General features: G+C 40.8%; 1 protein-coding gene across 2 annotated transcripts in view; it reads left to right on the forward strand.

Annotated features, from left to right (window-relative positions):
- Positions 1–19,665, forward strand: part of SOGA3 (SOGA family member 3) — an 82,869-nt gene that overhangs the window by 27,482 nt on the left and 35,722 nt on the right. For both annotated transcript variants that reach the window (XM_021088466.1, XM_021088467.1), the window contains exon 5: positions 13,158–13,229. In XM_021088466.1, the coding sequence (XP_020944125.1) occupies positions 13,158–13,229 (72 nt within the window). The remainder of the gene's footprint in view (positions 1–13,157; positions 13,230–19,665) is intronic.

The raw sequence follows: 19,665 nt of genomic DNA on the forward strand, positions 1-19,665 counted from the left end.
AATTACTGGGTCCAAACCTAACTTTAAAAAGGGATGTTTTCACAAAGATCTTATAAGCTCCAGCTATTACAGTATTATCTAGTCTTCTCCAGTTTCATTTTCTCAAGCTCTATGGCACCACATCCCATTAATGAGAGAAACCTTGGTTTGTTTTTGGTGTTTTGGTTTTTTTCTTCTGATATTCCATGGTCCTTCAGACCTTTTGGATTTTCTGGAGTTGAGTTCAGGTTCTGGCTTATCTAAATTTCACTATACCAATCATGGAAAGTGAGTCCTAATCTAAGAATATTTAAGCACTAGTAGCAAGCAATATGCTAGGAAAAGAGCAGAATAGATCTAAAGTAATGATTGGCACCGAAGAGTGACTTTTAGAAAGGAAAGACCCTATGCAGCTCTAGAGCCATTCAAAGCCATATGGCCCCAGAGGAGAGTCCTGATCCCCATATAGGCAAAGGTTCAAAAGTTTTCTCTTTCATTGGTGGGCTGGTTTGATGGCGTGCTCTACAAAGTTCTTGCATTAATATTCCTTAGCAGTAAAGACTTTATACAATTCTGTAGTCAATCTGACTGCTGCTGTAGCACAGCACATCAGCACAAGGGAGAAGATGAAGGAGCCAAGAAAAGGAAAATTCATTGGATTCTTTTATTAAAAAAAAAAACAAAAAACTTAACATGACCCCAGCTATTTCAACTTGACATTGGTTCGAAGTTGTTAGAGCAGAAAACTAGATTTTCCAGCTTTTAAAAGTGTTTATTTAGGCACTCACTGGAGGTAAGAAAAATAAGGTTAGAAGAGTCATAATTCAGAAGATGGAAATGAGGACTGGGCTTACGGGGCAGAAGAAGATAACCTCTGGCAGAAGAGGATTGATTTATTCTTGCAGATGTGGGGCTGCATCTCCAGGACATACACTTCTGTGTGCCAGATACTTCTCTGTGTGTGACATGTACCTCCATGACAATATTCAGAAAGGAGTCACCATTTTCCCCGAGAACAAAGGATTCAGTTTTTTACTTATTAGTATTTTCTGGGAACAAATCCCGGATTTAAATTGCAAATTTTCTGCAGTTCCCACTGTGGCACATGGTCAGAGGCATCTTGGGAGTGCTGGGATGCAGGTTTGATCCCCAGCCCAGCACAGTGGGTTAAGGATCTGGTGTTGCCACAGCTGTGGCTTAGGTTGCAGCTGCATCTCAGATCTGATCGATAGCCCGGGAACTCCACATGCCACGGGGCAGCCAAAAAAAAATTTTTTTTTAAATTTTCTGTCCAAATCTTCCAACGTTGTTTCTCACGATGGATTTATTAATGACAGCTTTCTTTTCCTCTCTTCTGTATGCTATTCTTTTCAAAATTCTGGCCTTTTAAACTAACAGTCAGAAGTTTGGGGAATCTAGTCCTTAAAATACAGTTGAGAATTTTCTCAGTATGGCTTTCTTAGAATTTTTTTATGTTTCAGTCCTGTAAATCAACTAAATTAGGAAGTCTTGGAAAATTAAATAAAACTATAGAAAGAAAAGGACAAATAAAATTGACAGATAACAATCAGAAACCTTATCCAGGGAGACACTGTGAAGATGTATACACCACTTCATCTTGAAAAGGAAAAATAAAAGCTAAGTTCAAATAGAAGTACTTTGGAAATGTGCTGAGCCAGACTCTGTATTAAGCTTGACTGTTAGAGTGAACTTTATTAGCGTTTAACTCCTATCACGCCTTTGGTGCTAAATGAACACCTTCTTTTATTTAAAGAAGCATTTGCCTTCTAGCATTGAAAGATGAGCTTTTACTATATCAGTTATATTAAAATATTTTATAGAATCAAAATATTGACAAAAGCAGGGGGCAAATAAAAGCAAAAGAAAATACATTGAGTTTCATTTTTTCCTATGATTTTTGACCCTCCTTTCAACTCTTTTTCCTTGCCTTTTACTTATGTCTTTTGCTTTCTTGGAGTTTGAATAAAGGATTTTTTAAAAAATAAATACCAAGTTAATAAATTTCCATCTCGAGGGTGAAAAATATTTGGTAAACATAATAGCTTTTTATGTGTAGCAAACTATGACAAAATGTAGTGGCATTAAACAACAGTCATTTATTTGCCTCATTTTCTTGTCCTCTATACAGATTATTTTGATCTCAGTTGGGTGCCTGAATATATTTGTGGCCAGCTGACAGTCAGTGGGAGGCTCTGCTTCTGGGAGTTGGCTGGCACTATTGGCTAGGACAATAGGAATAACTACGCGTGTGACTCTTTTCATCCAGCAGGCTATCCCAGACTTCTCACGTGGGGCAGCATGTTTCCAAGAGAGAATGAGCAGAAATGTTCAAGATCTCTTGAGGGTAGAGTCAGGACTAGTATGTCATCTTTCCTAACACATTTAACTCCCACCATATTTTATTGGTTACAGCAAGTCACAAGGCCAGCCCAGTTTGAAGAGGTGTGGAAAAAGACGCTGAGTCTTAATGGAGCACATTGCAAATGCACTGTCTACTGTGAGGGGGAAAATACAGCCAGTTTTATCAACAGTTTTACTCTGGAAAGCCTTCACCACTAATAAAGTCTTCAGTCTAATGTATGAGACACTTGTTGGAGCTCAGAGGTTAGGTTCCATTTTGCCCATAATTTCCAAATTACTTATTGTAAGCCTTTGGTGAATTACATCACATGGACAGTAACTTAGTTCACATCAAAATTATCACATTGGTATTTCCCCAAGGCTAGGAAGAGCAAAGGAGTGGGGAGAGTCAATGACTTGGTTCTTTCCATGGCTAAGAGCAAAAAAGAGATCACTTAAGAATGCAATTTGGAGAAGAGTGTTTTGACCTGGGCTTGGGGGCAGAAAAAGAAGCAGAGGCTCTGGAGAGATTGAGGGCCAGGGATAGAAGAGAAATTGTGAGAGAGGTGCTGCTGAGTAGAAGCCAAAAGGCAGATGAGTCTTCTCTGCTGTTCTCTTGGGGTACGGTTGGTTAAGGATCTAGCATTGTCACTGCAGTGGCTTGTATCACTGCTGTAGCATGGGTTTGAGGCTGCAGGCAGGGCCAAAAAAAAAAAATTATTTTGTTATATCATAACTTTTGTCCATTTGTCCTTTTTTTGGAAAAGTATGGATATTAGAAGATTTAAATGGTAACAGGAACTCTACTGGTCTTTGGACTAAGATGAAAAAGAAAATAATCCCGTGTTTGGGTCTATCAATTAACAAAGGCCATCAAAGTCATTGATTTTGACATAGACCAAGTCATTTTGTTTGTGTCTTCATTTTTGTGTTGTGTGGGACAAAAGGAGCCAGTGAAAACTGTGAAAGAGAACTGTTTTAAAAATATATTCTAACTGCTTCAAGGTTTGCAAGAATCTGAATAAGTGAAATCGTGAGGATGAATAAATCAAGTTTGGAATTTTTGTCTGGAAAAAAAGTCTTCAAAGAATGTCGTTGCAAAATATCCTTTATAAAATGATTTTGAGATCCATAATCTTACTTTATCACATTGAGAAAAGTAAATCGGTAAAAATCAAGAGACGTATTAGAACAGAATGAGAGATCTCAAAAAAGTGAAGTAGGAAAGAGAAAGACAAATGCCATATGCTATCACTTGTATCTGGAATCTAATATATGGCACAAATGAACCTATCTACAGAAGAGAAACAAACTCATGGACTTGAAGAATAGACTTGTCGTTGCCAAGGGGGAGAGGGAGGGAGGGAGATGGACTGGGAGTTTGGGGTTAGCAGATACAACTATTGCATTTGAAGTGAATAAGCAATGAGATCCTGCTGTATAGCACAGGAACTATATCCAGTCACTTGTTTTTGTTTTGATGTTTATTTTTGCTTTTTGGGGGCTATACCTGTGACATATGGAAGTTCCCAGGCTAGGGGTCAAATTGGCCCTGCTGGCCTACACCACAGCCACAGCAACACAGGATCTGAGCCAAGTCTGCAACCTACACCACAGCTCACAGCAATGCCAGATCCTTAACCCACTGAGTCAGGCCAGGGATTGAACCCACATCCTCATGGATATTGGGGGGTTCATAACCCGCTGAACCACAAGGGGAACTCCCTATCCAATCACTTGTGATGGAACATGATGGAGGATAATTTGAGAAAAAGAATGAATATTTATATATAACTGGGTCACTTTGCTGTACAGAAGAAATTGACAGAAGGTTATAAATCAACTATAATAAAAATTAAAAATAAAACAGTTTAAAAAAAGAACGGGGAGTTCCCATTGTGGCTCAGTGGTTAACGAATCCAACTAGGAACCATGAGGCTGCGGGTTCGATCCCTGGCCTTGCTCAGTGGGTTAAGGATCCGGCGTTGCCATGAGCTGTGGTGTAGGTTGCAGACGCAGCTCAGATCCTGCGTTGCCGTGGCTGTGGCGTAGGCCGGTGGCTACAGCTCCAATTCGACCCCTCGCCTGGGAACCTCCATGTGCCGAGGGAGAGGCCCTAGAAAAGGCAAAAAGACAAAATAATAATAATAATAATAAATTAAAAAAATAAAAGCAAAAATACATTGTGCACAATTTGGCTTGTTCATTAAAAAAAAAAAAAAAAAAAAAAAAAAAAAAAAAAAAAAAACCAGAATGAAGGTGTATCCTATGTCCCCTTCTAAATACTTTTTAGATCATACATTTTTTTGCTTTGTTGAAAAGGTTGAGACATTTTTATTTTTCTAAGTTTTAAATGAAGCTTTTAAAGTGGACTTTTATTTACCCATTTGTTTTAACCAACATGTTGAGTTAGGATGCTTCAAAAACAAATCTGCATTAAAAATAAGGTTGAAGTAGCTGTTTTCTCTGATATCATTTTCAGCTGATATCATTTTCAGCTGATATCATCTGAGTGACTGACTTTGTGCCAGGTATATTTCTAAGAGCAGGAGCTGTAATAGAACCATACAAAGTTCCTGCATGGGTAGAGTGCACGTTCCGGAATGAGGAGACAGACATGAAACAAATGCACAAGTAAGAGGGTGGCAGGAAGTATAGGAAGAAAATCAAGCAGGAGTAGGAAGACAAGGAGTATGTGGAGCAAGAGAGTAGAGAAGTACTTTACAGGGTCTTACCTGTTATTTAATACAAAGTGACCCAGGAGGGTCTCTCTAATTAGGGACCCGGAATGAGCTGTGAGCATGCGTCATGAGAGTGTAGGAAGGAAGAGTGTTGCAGGCAGAGGAGAAGCCCCTGCCTTTGGAGCATGCTTGGCATGTTTGAGGAACCACAGGGATGTCGGTGACATGAGGGCAAGGAAAGCAGAGGAGGAGTGTGGTGAGGATGCGGTCAGAGCTTGTTTGGGGGTGGAGGTGGGGCTGACCGCCTAGAGCAGGGTGGTGCTTCTGGGAGCCAGCTGCACTTTATACTCACCCTGGGAGCCTGGAAAAAATGCCTGGGCCCAATCCCAGAATCTATTTTAACTGGTCTGGGTTGAAGTCTGGTCAAGTCTTTTTAAAACGTTACTAGGACAAATCCAGTGTATAGCTGAGGTCTTAGATGTTTTGGTAAAGCATGACTCTGACTCTGAGCCAGATGGAAAACCACTGGAAGACTTTGCCCAGAAAAGTAACACGACCTGACCATCCTAGCATGCCCCATTCGTCCACGTGCCCCTTGCCCCAAGATCATGTAGAAATCTTGGGATCCTGCCTCACTTGTTTAGGGAAGAGAAAGAGAGAGGGAACGTGGTCATGGGCAAGATCTAGGTGCTCTCACCTGCTCCTCCAGTGCCAGGTTCTCTGCTTGGTGTCAAGGATGTGATACAGGGAGGGAAGAGGACTTCTGGAACAAGAGCCTCTCCTGCTCACTTCTAAATGGGTTGGCGTCCGAAACAAAATACCACAGACTGGTTGGCTTATAAACAACAGACATTTATTTCTCATAGTTTGAGAGGCTGAAAATCTGAGATCAGGGTGCCAGTATGTTCTAGGCGAGAGCCCTTTTCCAGGTCACAAGCTTGTATACTCATGTGGCAGAAGAGACTAGAGAGCTCTGCGGGGTCTCTTATAAAGGCACTAACCCCACTGGGGAGACCTCCACCCTTACGACCTAAGCACCTTCCAAAGGCCCCACCTCCTAATACCATCACCTTGAGCATTAGGATTTCAACAGATGAATTAGGGGGAGATACAAACATTCAGACCATAGCAGATCCAGGGTTCCTGCTTTTTTCAGCTTCCCTCCAGCCTTCGGTTAGAAATCCCCATTCCTCACTTTCAGTGTTGCCCTGAAGTCACAAGCATTGACAAGATGATGATGAGAACCAGTGAGTGTGTATGTCGCTGCTGCTGATACCTACGTTGAAAATAGAAAAAGACATTGCTGGAGTTCCCGTAGTGGCACATCGGGAAATGAATCTGACCAGGAACCATGAGGTTGCGGGTTTGATTCCTGGCCTTGCTCAGTGGGTTAAGGATCTGGCATTGCCGTGAGCTGTGGTGCAGGTCGCAGACGTGGCTCAGATCTGGCAATGCTGTGGCTGTGCCATAGGCCGGCAGCTGTAGCTCCAATTAGACCCCTAGCCTGGGAACCTCCATATGTGGCTGGTGCGGCCCTAAAAAGAAAAAGAAAAAGAAAGAAAGAAAAAGACATCGCTTGTGTGTAACATGTAAACTAGTTGCCCAAAAGCCATGGTGCAATGGCACAGAGAAAGATATGCTCAGAAATATTGTAACTCTGTACTTTTCTTCCTTCGGAAGAACAGTGGGCTGTAATTTTTAGAGCAAGAGCTGTGAAGCTGGAAAACTGATATCACGGTTCTAACACTAACTAGCTGAGTGGTTTATCCTTTGTGTGCTTCAGCTAATGGTGGCAAACTCCTAAGATTGTGGTAAGATTAAATGAGTGGATACGTATTAAGTACTTAGAGAAGTACATGGCACATTTGGTGCTCGATAAATCCTATATTAATACAGTTATGGTTTCCTTCTTGATTTAATTGCTGTACAAATGGATAGCTCTTTAACTTTATCATAAATGTGAGGTTTTTATACATATATGTGTAATTATATGATTTTATAATATTTTATACATATTATACATATTAATATTTATGTATAATATATTGTATGATTTTGTACATATTATATGTATAATTACATAACTTTATACATATAATATGTATAATTATATAATTATATGTATATTAAATGTGTGTATATATATATTATACGCATAAAAATTTTAGACAGGTTCTCTGATGTATAATTGGTGAGAACACAAAGATGTCACATATTAAGAAGTGCATCAGGGAGTTCCCTTCCTGGTGAAGTGGAAACAAATCTGAGTAGAAACCATGAGGTTGCGGGTTTGATCCCTGGCCTCGCTAGTGGGTTAAGGATCTGGTGTTGCCGTGAGCTGTGGTGTAGGTTGCAGATCTGGCTCAGATCCTGCATTGCTGTTGCTGTGGCATAGGCCGGCAGCTGTAGTTCCTATTGGTACCCTAGCCTGGGAACTTCCATATGCCATGGGTACAGCCCTAAAAAGCAAAATAAATAAATAAAAATTTAAAAAGAAAAAGAAGTGCATCAAGAGTTTCCTGATCACTTAGAGATTAAGGATTTGGTGTTATCACTGTTGTGGCTTGGGTTCGATCCCTGGTCCAGAAACTCGCACGTGCCACAGGCATATAGCCCCCCAAAAAGAAGGTGCTTCAATTGAGGAAGAAAGACCTCAAAACATTTTAGAACAGGGAGTTCCCATTACAGTATAGCAGAAATGAATCTGACTAGTTTCCATGAGCATGCAGGTTTGATCCCTGGTCTCGCTCAGTGGGTTGGGGATCTGATGTTGCTGTGTGAGCTGTGGTGTAGCCCACAGATGCTGCTTGGATCCTGAATTGCTTTGGCTGTGGCATAGGCCAGCAGCTGTAGCTCCAATTGGACCCCTTAGCCTGGGAACTTTCATAGGCCTCAGGTGTAGGCCTGAAAAGCAAAAAAAAAAATTTAGAACACAAATCCAAATTATATAATTGCTCTGCAAGCATGATTTTTGGCAAAACTCTCTAATTCCTGGCCTTCACATGGATAAAAAGATCAGCAGCCTCTTTGAACTAGTTGAGGATAGGAATGTAAAGAATTAAGACATGGGAGTTCCCGTCGTGGCGCAGTGGTTAACGAATCCGACTAGGAACCATGAAGTTGCGGGTTTGATCCCTGCCCCTGCTCAGTGGGTTAAGGATCCGGCATTGCCTTAAGCTGTGGTGTAGGTCACAGACGTGGCTCGGATCCCGCGTTGCTGTGGCTGTGGCATAGGCTGGCAGCTACAGCTCCAATTTGACCCCTAGCCTGGGAACCTCCATATGCCGTGGGAGCGGCCCAAGAAATGGCAAAAAAAAGACAAAAAAAAAAAAAAAAAAAAAAGAGTTAAGATATGGACAAGACTTGTTTTCAACATGTTTATCTAGAGAGCCATCTGAAGTGCCTACTTTAAGAATAAAGAAGAAATTGTGAGATTTAGTTCTAGTTCCCAAACTGGTCCCCCTATAGATATTCCTTGATCTAGTGCATGAAGGTGGGGCAGGATGACGGGGTGGGGGTGATGATTTATCTTCACGGCAAAGAGAATATTTGGACTCATCGTATTTCTCCAGCTTTTTCTACCCAAATGAACCTCTCATCTTTGTTTCACTGGAGCCAGAAAGTTAATAAAAACCTTACTGGAATATGAAAAGATGATTAAAAATTTATCTGCTTAAAGGTACGCGTAGTCCCGAGGTGCTTTAAAGGCGATATATTTTTATTCAAGGGGAAACCTTTCCTCGGAGCTTTATTTGAGTGTGACACCCCACTTGAATGATATTTAAATAAGAATAAAATAGAAAATGCCTCAGGAAAGGATGACCTACTTTCAGCATTTCTCGCATATTAATTTAGAGGGCTTATTTTAACTGCCCACGGGATAAAGTCTCAATTGCTCAGCTCCACAAACTGACCTCAATCCTTGAAGCACCTTCTTCTACCTCATGTCTATGGTGTCTGTACCTACATTACTTCTTCTCAGAAGCAAGTGACTCCATAAGACACACTTCTTCCTCCAAGTCTTTGCTCCTGCTGTTGACTTGGTTTTATTTCTGTTGAAATGTTGCACATCCTTCAGAGATCAGCCCTCTTGGCTGATTTTCTCTGATTTCCCCAGATCTGCAATCAGAGCTGTTTCTTTGCTCTCTGTCTCTCTCTCTTTGTTCTTTATTAATAATTTAAGTTAATTCTGTTGACTGTCGTAGCTATCTGCCTTCTTTTTACCATCATAAACAGTTAGCTCTTTGGGGGGAGAATAAAATATTTCTGTTATATTTGCATAAACAGACAGCACTGTATATATGCTGGAACTCAACAGATATCTATGGAATAAATGAAAAACATAGACCTGCCCCCAAAGTTCTCAGAACTAGAGCACACTTTCACTCATTTTCCTTGCATGTCATCCTTTTACCTCATGGTCATCTGGATTGCTGCCCTTTTTTTTTTTTTTTTTTTTTTTTTTTTGTCTTTTCTAGGTCTGCTCCCGTGGCATATGGAGGTTCCCAGACTAGGGGTCTAATCGGAGCTATAGCCGCTGGCCTACACCACAGCCACAGCAACACGGGATCCGAGCCGAGTCTGCGACCCACATCGCAGCTCACGGCAATGCCAGATCCTTAACCCACTGAGCAAGGCCAGGGATCGAACCTGCAACCTCATGGTTCCTAGTCAGATTGATTAACCACTGAGCCACAATTGGAACTCCGAATTGCCATCTTTTTGTCTTTGTATTTCTTCTATGACAGTCTGTGGATCCTCTTTTAATAAATTAATAATTAAATTTAATTAATCTAATAATGTAATTTAACAATTGTAATCTAAAAACTTTAATAATTAAATTTAATAACTAAACCCAGTCAGTCTTCCTGACTGACCTTAGGGCAATAATTTGACCCTGCCTAGATAAAAATCTAAACTTTATTCAATGTCCTTTAAGCCCTGATGGTAAATTCCATGTCTCGCATTTCTCATACTTGGTACAGCCATCCCAAATTTCTCTGTTTCCCAGAAATGGTCTTTCCACATGGAATGCTTTGTTCTTTGCTTCTCCCTCCTCTCTATCTTCAACTGTGTTATTCCTCATCTACCAGATTTAAGACAAGGATGTTACTTCTTTCTGGAAATCATCTCTAGCTCTCCATGCCATCTCCAGCCCCAGACGGGATTAAGCCTTTCTTCTTTGTGATCTAGGAAATAATAATGATCAGAAAGACTTGGGTTGGAGTTCCCATCGTGGCTCAGTGAAGGAACCCAACTAGTATCCATGAGGACTCAGGTTCGATCCCTGGCCTCATTCAGTGGGTTAAGGATCTGGCATTGCCCGTGAGCTACGGTGTAAATCACATGTGTGGCTCAGATCCCACATGGCTGTGGCTGTTGTGTAGGCCGCTTGTAGCCTGGGAACTTCCATATGCCTCAGGTGCAGCCCTAAAGAGACGCGCGAGTGCGCGCACACACACACACACACACACACAGGGAAAAGAAAGAAAGACAGACTTGGGTCAAGACTGATTGTGTTACTTACCAGCTGGTGACTTTAGACCAGTGCTTCTTAAACTTTATCCTGCAACGGAATCATCTGGAAAGCTGGTTAAATCATAGCTCACTGGGTGCTATCTCCAGAGCTTTTGATTCAGTAGTTCTGTGCTGGGTCCCAAGAATTTGCATTTATAGCAAGTTAACAAGTGTTACTGATGATGTTGTTTGGGGATCATACTTTGAGAACCATTGCTTTAAATAATTTATTTAACCTAAGCTTCATTTTTACTCTCTGCAAAGTGAGGCTAAGAGGGGTGTTTTAAGAATGAGTTGAGATTGGGAGTTCCCATCGTGGCGCAGTGGTTAACGAATCTGACTAGGAACCATGAGGTTGCCGGTTCAGTCCCTGGCTTTGCTCAGTGGGTTAAGGACCCGGCGTTGCCTGTGAGCTGTGGTGTAGGTTGTAGACGCGGCTCGGATCCTGCGTTGCTATGGCTCTGGCGTAGGCTGGTGGCTACAGCTCCTGTTCGACCCCTAGCCTGGGAACCTCCATATGCCATGGGAGCGGCCCAAGAAATAGCAAAAGACAAAAAAAAAAAAAAAAAAAGAATTAGTTGAGATAATATATGTAAACTGTTTGACATGAATGGATACTCAGTCACTGCCAGTTAATATTGTTTTTACATTTTCATTGCTTTCATCCCACTGTATTAAATTGCAGAGTAACCATACCATTTCCCAAGTAAACCAGGACCCTTCAAGTGAGCAGAGATTACGCTGGTTTTATTATTGTACATTATGTAAGCACCACATAAACATATAATGGGATAAATTCAAAGCAAAAGCATTCCATAAATATTTAATAAAATGAATTTAGGTGCTTCTTTGTAGGTTGCCCCTCATAGAATGTTCTAGGAGTCCCTAGCTCAGCTCACTATATTCTTGGTTTTCTTCTGCTGCTTGGTTCCTAAATCGTTTTTGGTTATGGTGAATCAGTTCCCACAACTTCTGTTTCTAAGAAAATTATACAAGCAACACAGTGAATGTCTTTCTCTGAACTAGAAATAAATAGCCATGTAGACTATTCATTTGGCTCTGTAGTTTCCATTTTATACTGAACGAAAGCACTTGCAGCTGAACATATGCCTGCATTTAACACTGGATGTGGGTTAGAAATTAACAAGTGAAGAATTTAATTTGGAGTTCTTGGCAAATTCATGAAGCCTCCTCTTCTGAGAAACCTCGCCTGCTTTTACTGACAGTCCATACTGCTGTCCTCCTCTTTGACCTCAGAACCTCACATATCATGTTCACTCATTAATTAGTTCAGCAAATATTTCTTTCAGCATCTGCCATGTGGCAACTATTACTCTCATGTGGCGATGCTGCACTAAAACAAAGTCCCTTCTTTACACAACCTAAAGCATGGCATTTACCAACTTGTGCTTTAATCGTTGGCATCCCTGTCTCCCCTGCTAAACTATGAGCTTACTAATGGTAGGTACACTATTTGATTGCTCCTTGTGTATCCAGCTCAATATTTGGTGCATGGTAGATATTCATACATACAGATTAATGTTCATACAGAGGAACTTTATTTTATGGGTGGTGAGAAATAAATAGAACTGAGCACCAGAGATCAAATACTGCTGGTCCATGAAAGGATTTGGCACTCGATGGGTATTTTCTGACCTACAAAGTGTTGTTTGTTTGAATTTCAATTAAGGCCAACCAATAAAACATGAGAGATTTTTACATAACAATCCAGACCTCCAGTTTCTTTAGAAAAAGCTCACATTCCTAATTCCCTCTCAGCCTGCTCTTTTATTTGGAGGATTCCATCTCCACTTCACTATTGTACTATTCCTTACTATATTACATGTGTGTGTACATTTGTATGTGAATATGTGTATCATATTTGTTTACAGGGATGTATGGTGAGGGAAGAATAAAAATTTTCAAATTCTCCATTGAAAGTTTGTCTCTATAATCTTAAAACAACCTAAATCCAACTGGAAATAATACTTTATTCCTTTTTTTTTAATGATGTAGAATGCTAACAAAGATTTGCCTTCATTTAAAATATATAAAATATTGGAGTTCCCACTGTGGCTCAGTGGCAATGAACTCAACTAGTATCCATGAGGATGTGGGTTTGATCCCTGGCTCAGTGGGTTAAGGATCCTGCATAGCTGTGAGCTGTGGTGTAGGTCAAAGATGTGGCTTGTATCTGACATTGCTGTGGCTGTGTGTAGGCCAGCAGCTGTAGCTCCAATTGGTCCCCTGGCCTGGGAACTTCCATATGCCACAGGTGCAGCCCTCAAAAGCAAAAAAATAAAAAATAAAATGTATAAAATATTGAGTTAACAATCTACATTTCCTTCAAGTTATCTTTTTGCATTTTTACAGTATGTTTCCTGCATTTCTCAAGTCAACTTGAGAAATTGCCAGCTTCTCTTCTACTGTGAATGTATATCCCCATCCAAAGTAAAATATATCTAAATCTATCTGGTTTGTTTTCCTCCCTTGTGATTATTTGAACTAACCCTTTTCATTTGGCTTGGTTTTATCGTAGGAAATTAGAACACTTAAAAACATAAACTTGAAATTAAAATTGTAGTATACCAAACTAAATCTATTCATGCTCTGTTTCAGCTATCTTTAAAAAGAAGAGGAAGCAAAGATTTGCCAAAATCTGAAAAAAAGGCTCAACAGACTCCCACAGAGGTATGTGGAAATAAAATTTCAGCTAGTACATCAGACATCTTTAAGTGTAGTAATAATAAGCTACATCTGTAAGTAGACATAATAACCAGATGTACTCATGTAAAACAGAGTTACCTTAATGCTTATCAGTTTGTAGCTGTAGATGTAGGCAGTATAAAGCACTCAGGATCTTTGCTTAGACAGTTAGCACTAACATTCATGTGATTATTGCTTCTGCATTGTAATCACATAGCAAAATGTCATTAGCAGTCTATGTGTTGCTGTATTTCAGAACTGCACCCATGGTGCTAATCCTGTTCCCTCATAATTAATAAAGTCAATAGAATGGCTGTTCCTATGGTATCGAGAGAGTGTAGAAAAGAATGTGGTGGGAAAAATGGTGGAGGGGAGAGAGGAACTCGTCCTGGCTTTGCAGAATCCTCGAATGAGGTAATTCTCTACCAGTGACTGGGGAAGCAAAAGAAAGGAAATTAAGGAATAAAAGTAAAATATAAAACATTTCCTCAGCAAGGGCTTATTAAGAACCTTTGAAATGGAGTTTCCGTCGTGGCACAGTGGTAACGCATCTGATTAGGAACCATGAGATTGCAGGTTTGATCCCTGACCCTGCTCAGTGGGTTAAGAATCTGGCATTGCCGTGAGCTGTGGTGTAGGTCACAGGTGTGGTTCGGATCCTGCGTTGCTGTGGCTATGGCATAAGCTGGCAGCTGTAGCTCCGGTTTGACCCCTAGCTTGGGAACCTCCATTTGCTGCGGGTGCAGCCCTAAAAAGCAAAAAGCAAAAAAAAAAAAAAACCTTTGAAACACAGCCACAGTAAAGACTAGCTCTGCTTTTAGGGTGAGCAGAGATGCTGGTGGATGTCATAAAGGAGATTTTTAAGACAGAAGAGGAACTATTTGGGGCGGATATGACATTATGGCTCACTAAAAACACTTGGCTAATTGCTGATTTTTAACTCAGTTGGAATCTATAGTACAATAGCATGTCTTTTTTAAAATTCTTACGAGATGTTTTCTTGTTCGATAATTTTAACAAAAGCAATATTTAAATATTCAAAATTTGAAAAAGTTGGTCTCTCTCTTTTTGAAGCATAGCATATTAAATGTTAATTTTCCTCTTTCTCTTTCTCCTTGCTCTTTCCTTGGCTAATTTTTCCCCGGATGCTTGACATGAACATTTACAGGCCTGAGCGGTTCTAGAATCCCAGGCTCTCCCACCAAAAATATCTCCTTTTTGCCTATGGAGTTCCTGGCCCAGGGATCAGATCCGAGCTTCAGTCTCAACCTAAGTTGCAGCTGTGGTAACGCCGGATCCTTAACCCACTGTGCCAGGCCATGGATCCAGCCTGTGTCCCAGAGGTCCCAAGAGGCTGCTGATCCCTTTGTGCCACAAGGGGAACTCCTTTTTTTTTTTTTTAACTCATGTTTGTTTTATTTTTATACTTCCTGCTTTAAAGTTAATTATTTTCAACAACATTATCTAATCCAGGAATTCTTAACTGTTTGTTCCTGGCTCTGTGGACACCCACTCCACGTGCACATGGGTACTTTTCTGCAAGACCTATGCAGCTTTCATCTGTTTCTCAGTGTGACCTGAGGCATTACAGCAGTCAAGAAATGTTGCAATCCACTAGTTTTTACTTCATGAGCACAAACATCCTGGGAAATTTATAAGTACGCTGCTGTGGCCTTTGAAGTCCCTGATCTCATTTCCAACCCATTTATTATCAGAGGTATTTACCTGTCCTTTTTCAAAAACCCACCCCGAAGATTGATCAGGATGGTCCTGAATGGGAGATGACAAATCTGCAGATGATTCTCTTGCTCAGTCAAAGTTGAGGTCCATTGATTCACATATTTATGTTAAGGCAAGCATCCCATCCTGTTGTAATTCGTGTTTACAAGTTCATCTCCTGCACTTAGCCAGGGCATATTGTTAGCAGGAGCCATCTTACTCCACTTTGGGTCATTGGTGTCTAGTGTCTGGCACTTTGCAGCAGGACACCCGCTTTTGAACATTCCCGTGTCCCTTTTTTCTAGCTGAGTCACAGGACATTACCAACGTGCTGCTGATTCTGACTCATACAAATGGCAATTTCATATGGTTCAACTTGCTGTTATGTGTACAGCTCTATATTTCGTTTTGTTCATTTGCTTCAGTTACTTGGACATGTTTCTTGCAAGTTCCTCCAGTGGCACAGTGACTTTCTATGCTGAGAATGGTATTGCATAGCAGTTAAGAACAGTAACTTCAGGACCAGGCTGCCTACATGGAAATCTCTGCTACATACCAGCTGCATGGCCTTAGACAAGTTATTTATTCTTTCGATGCCTCTCTTTCCTCATCCTTAAAATGGGAATCATAATGGAGAGTTGTTGTGCAGATGAAATGAGTTAATATATGTGATTTCTCAGAGTCCAATCCAATTGCTGGTAGTGAGTAAGTTAGAGTCAGGCTCAGCTTACTTTTTTGGGCCCTTAATTTTTTTTTTTTTGGCTTTTTAGAGCCATACCCACAGCATATGGAGGTTCCCAATCGGAGGGGTCCAATTGGAGCTACAGCTGCTGGCCTACACCACAGCCACGGCGACATCAGATCCGAGCCATGTCTGCAACACAGCTCATGATAATGCCAGATCCTTAACCCACTGAGCGAGGCCAGCGTTCAAGCCCGCAACCTCATGGTTCCTAGTCAGATTCGTTTCTGCTGCGCAAAGACAGGAATTTCAGGCCCTTCATTTTTGTGTTCTCCTTCCTCTTACATCATTTGTATCTTCTTAAGAATGAGTCTTTAACATACACAAAAATAAGAGACAACCTGCTTCACATTTCATAGCATTGTAATGTTTCTTGACTGGCATTCACTATGGAAAATAGGAGCAGGCATTTCTGCTCAGTTATATCACCCATGCACTTTCCATACAACTTCTGATTTATGGATTTCACATTGATAGATGGGCTTTCTGTGCCCAGTTACAAATGCTGCCTACAATAGTTAGGTTATAGGATGAGGGTGCAAGGCACATTGGCATACAGGATTCTTAAACTATTGGCGTTGTGGAAACAATCATACTTGGTGTCTTGAAAAGATTTCTCTTTTGATAAATAAAATAATTATCATGCCCATTATTCTCCTTCTCTAATGATGACTTTGTTACATGCAATATATGTACAACTCTTTAAATACTTGTTAGGTTTTCATTTCCTTGGGCAGGAGAACTTACACAGACACCAGTCAGATATCCTCCTCTGCTATATTGTTAACATACTCCAGTGAAGTGTTACTCTCTTCCAGTCTGGGACTTATATCACATCCACTGCTGTTTTGATTAGATTCAAAGTGCAGTATTATGCCAACTTATTTTTTTTTTTTTTTACTAGCAAATAAAGGCCTTGCCTTGTAAGCAAGGACATCAACAGTACATGCAGCCCAATCTCACCTACTCTTACTCCCCAACAGAGCCTAGCCTGTGGAAAAGCATCTTCGATATGCATATTGTTGGTCCCTTTTCTAGTCAAACGTTATTTCTAATTCTTGGCTTCCATGACCTTTGACTCTCCTGCTCCCTGCTCAAATTTTAACCAGATAAGAGTCTATCTCCCTTTCATTTCTTTTCCTGCTTGATTGCCTCTGAAGCCATCACAGTAGCTTTAGATGTCACCTCCCGGCATCTCATTCACGTGTTCTCCTCTCTGGGCCAGAGCCGTATACAGATCCAGAGCTGTAATCTTGGACCTGAGATCCCACATACCTGTTGACAGGTGTTTCCACTGAGTATGTCCCCACTGACATACCTAAGAGGCATCATTTAATATAGTTAAACCCATATTCTTCCCATAAAACCTGATCCTCATTGTTCAGTCACTCTGCTTGCTATTGGCAACACAATCCGTCCAGACATCTAAGCTCAAAACATCAGGGTTATCTTTGACTCTTCTGCTGATGTGATATTAAACATCCTTACTGACTTAGCCGGGGCCCCAACACAGAGTCACTTGCTTCTCTCTCCCCTTGTGGACTAGATTTGCACATCAAATGTTTCTGTGACATAGATTTTTTTTTTCTCTCATTTTTTTTGTGTTTGTTTGTTTTGGCCATACCCATGGCCAGGGAAGTTCCCAGGCCATGCTGCAGCAGTAAGCTGAGCAACTGTAGGAACACCACCAGGTCCTTAAACCACTATGCCACCTGGGAACTCCCATAGATTCTCTTTTTTTAATTGAAGTATAGTAGATATACCATGTAGTGTTAATTTCTACTGTATAGAAAAGTGATTCAGTTATATATACATATATATATGTGTGTATATATATATATATATATACACACACACACATATTTTTTTTAATATTCTTTCCCATTATGGCTTATCCCAGGATATTGAATATAGTTCCCTTTGCTGTACAATAGAACCTTGTTTATCCATTCTATATGTAACAGTTTGCATCTGCTAACCTCAAACTCCCACTCCATCTCTCTCCCACTGCTCCTCCCCCTTGGCAACCACAAGTCTGGTCTCTTCAATGTAACATATATTCTTATCCTTCTCTCTTACCCATGCTCCTGTGGTTCTCTCATCTCTCTGTGATTCTCTCCTTTCTTCTAAATCCCTTCTAGAGGAAAGCATACAAGCCACCACATCTGATTTTGTTATTTTACTTCAATGTCCAGAGGCAACACATGCAATAGAAAAATCAGTTTGAATACAGATGTGCTCTGTCACTTACCTGCTTATGCTCCCACCATGTCAGTAAACCTCTCTGAAGCTCAGCTGCCTGAGCTGCAAATTAGACATAGTGTATTACCTTCCTTGTGGGGCTGCTGTGAGGATATAATGATAAAAGGAATGTGATATCCAGGCTCTACACAGTCTGCAGCTCTCAAACCTTTCACGCTAATCCTCATTAGTGGATGGGAGGAGAGGAGCCCCATGGCCTGCTCTCCATCTCTTCCATCTCAAAGGCTCTGGGCCATATTTATTGAGCATCTCTGGCAGAAGCTCATTATCATCCTCACCTTCACCATCAGTGGCTGCTACTTCTTTATCAGAATTCACCCCAAGGAGTTCCCACTGTGGTGCAATGGGTTAAGACTCCAACTGCAACAGCTGAGGCCGCTGCTGAAGTACTGCTTCAACACCTGGCTTGTCACAGTGCGTTAAGGATCTGGTGTTGCTGCAGTTGTAGTGTAGGAAGCAGCTATGGCTCAAATTCAGTCCCTGGCTGGGGAATTTCCGTATGCTGTGGATGGAGCCATAAAAAAATAAATAATTAAAATAAAGTAAAATTAGAAAAATATTTTTAAAATAAAGAATTAATTTTAAACACAGCTGACTCAGTGCTAGGAAAGAAAGACATTTTTATTTCCCTTTTTTTATGGCCATACCCACAGCACATGGAAACTCCCTGGCCAGGGATGGAACCTGTTCCATAGCAGCAACCCGAGCCACAGCAGTGACAACACTGGATCCTCAACCTGCTGTGCCACCACGGAACTCTTATGCCCATTTTTAAAAGTGAGGGGAATTCCCATTGTGGCTCAGCGGTAGTGAACCTGACTGGTATCTGTGAGGACTCAGGTTCAACCCCTGACCTTGCTCAGTGGGTTAAGGATCTGGCGTTGCTATGGTTGTTGTATAGGCTGGCAGCTGCAGCTCCAGTTTGACCCCTACCCTGGGAATTTCCATATGCTGTGAGTGTGACCCTAAAAAAACAAAAAAATAAATAAAAATAAAAATAACAAAAATGAGGAAACAAAATACAACAGAAGTTACATGATATGCCCAAAGTGCATACTTAAAAGAGGACTGGGGAAATATGTCCTTGGACATGGCTTTTTTTTTTTTTTTTTTTTTTTTTTTTTTTGCTTTTTAGGGCTGCACCCATGGCATATGGAAGTTCCCAGGATAGGGGCTGAATTGGAGCTGCAGCTGCCAGCCTATACCACAGCCACAGCAATACCAGATCCCCAATCCACTAAGTATGGCCAGGGATCGAACCTGCATCCTCATGGATATTAGTCGGGTTTGTTATCCCTGAACCACAATGGGAACTCCAGTAATGTGTTTTTATTTTAGCTTTCAGAGCCATTTTTCTGTTTGTTGTTTTCCACTTAGTTAATCTTAGGGTTTGAAGGTTGTCCTAAGAAGGTGTGAGAAGAGCTTCAGGGTCTACTCCATCATCCTTCTACCTAGCAGAACCAGTTCTACCCCCATTTCAGACTGATGGGAGTACATCCAATTTTAAAATTGACCTAGATGGAACATCTACTAGTTTCTTCTTGGATGGGCCATTCCAGTGTTAATCTTTCCTTACTTTAAAGGCCTTTAAAAACAATTCTCCCTTGAATGAAGATGAAGGACAGAGTTTGGCAGAGTCATCATGAGTCTAACTAAGCCTTAGTGTCAGAACTGAATTCAAATTTCACCTTTGTCCTT

Source organism: Sus scrofa, chromosome 1, assembly GCF_000003025.6.
Source record: "Sus scrofa isolate TJ Tabasco breed Duroc chromosome 1, Sscrofa11.1, whole genome shotgun sequence".
In the NCBI taxonomy this organism is placed as follows: Eukaryota; Metazoa; Chordata; class Mammalia; order Artiodactyla; family Suidae; genus Sus; species Sus scrofa.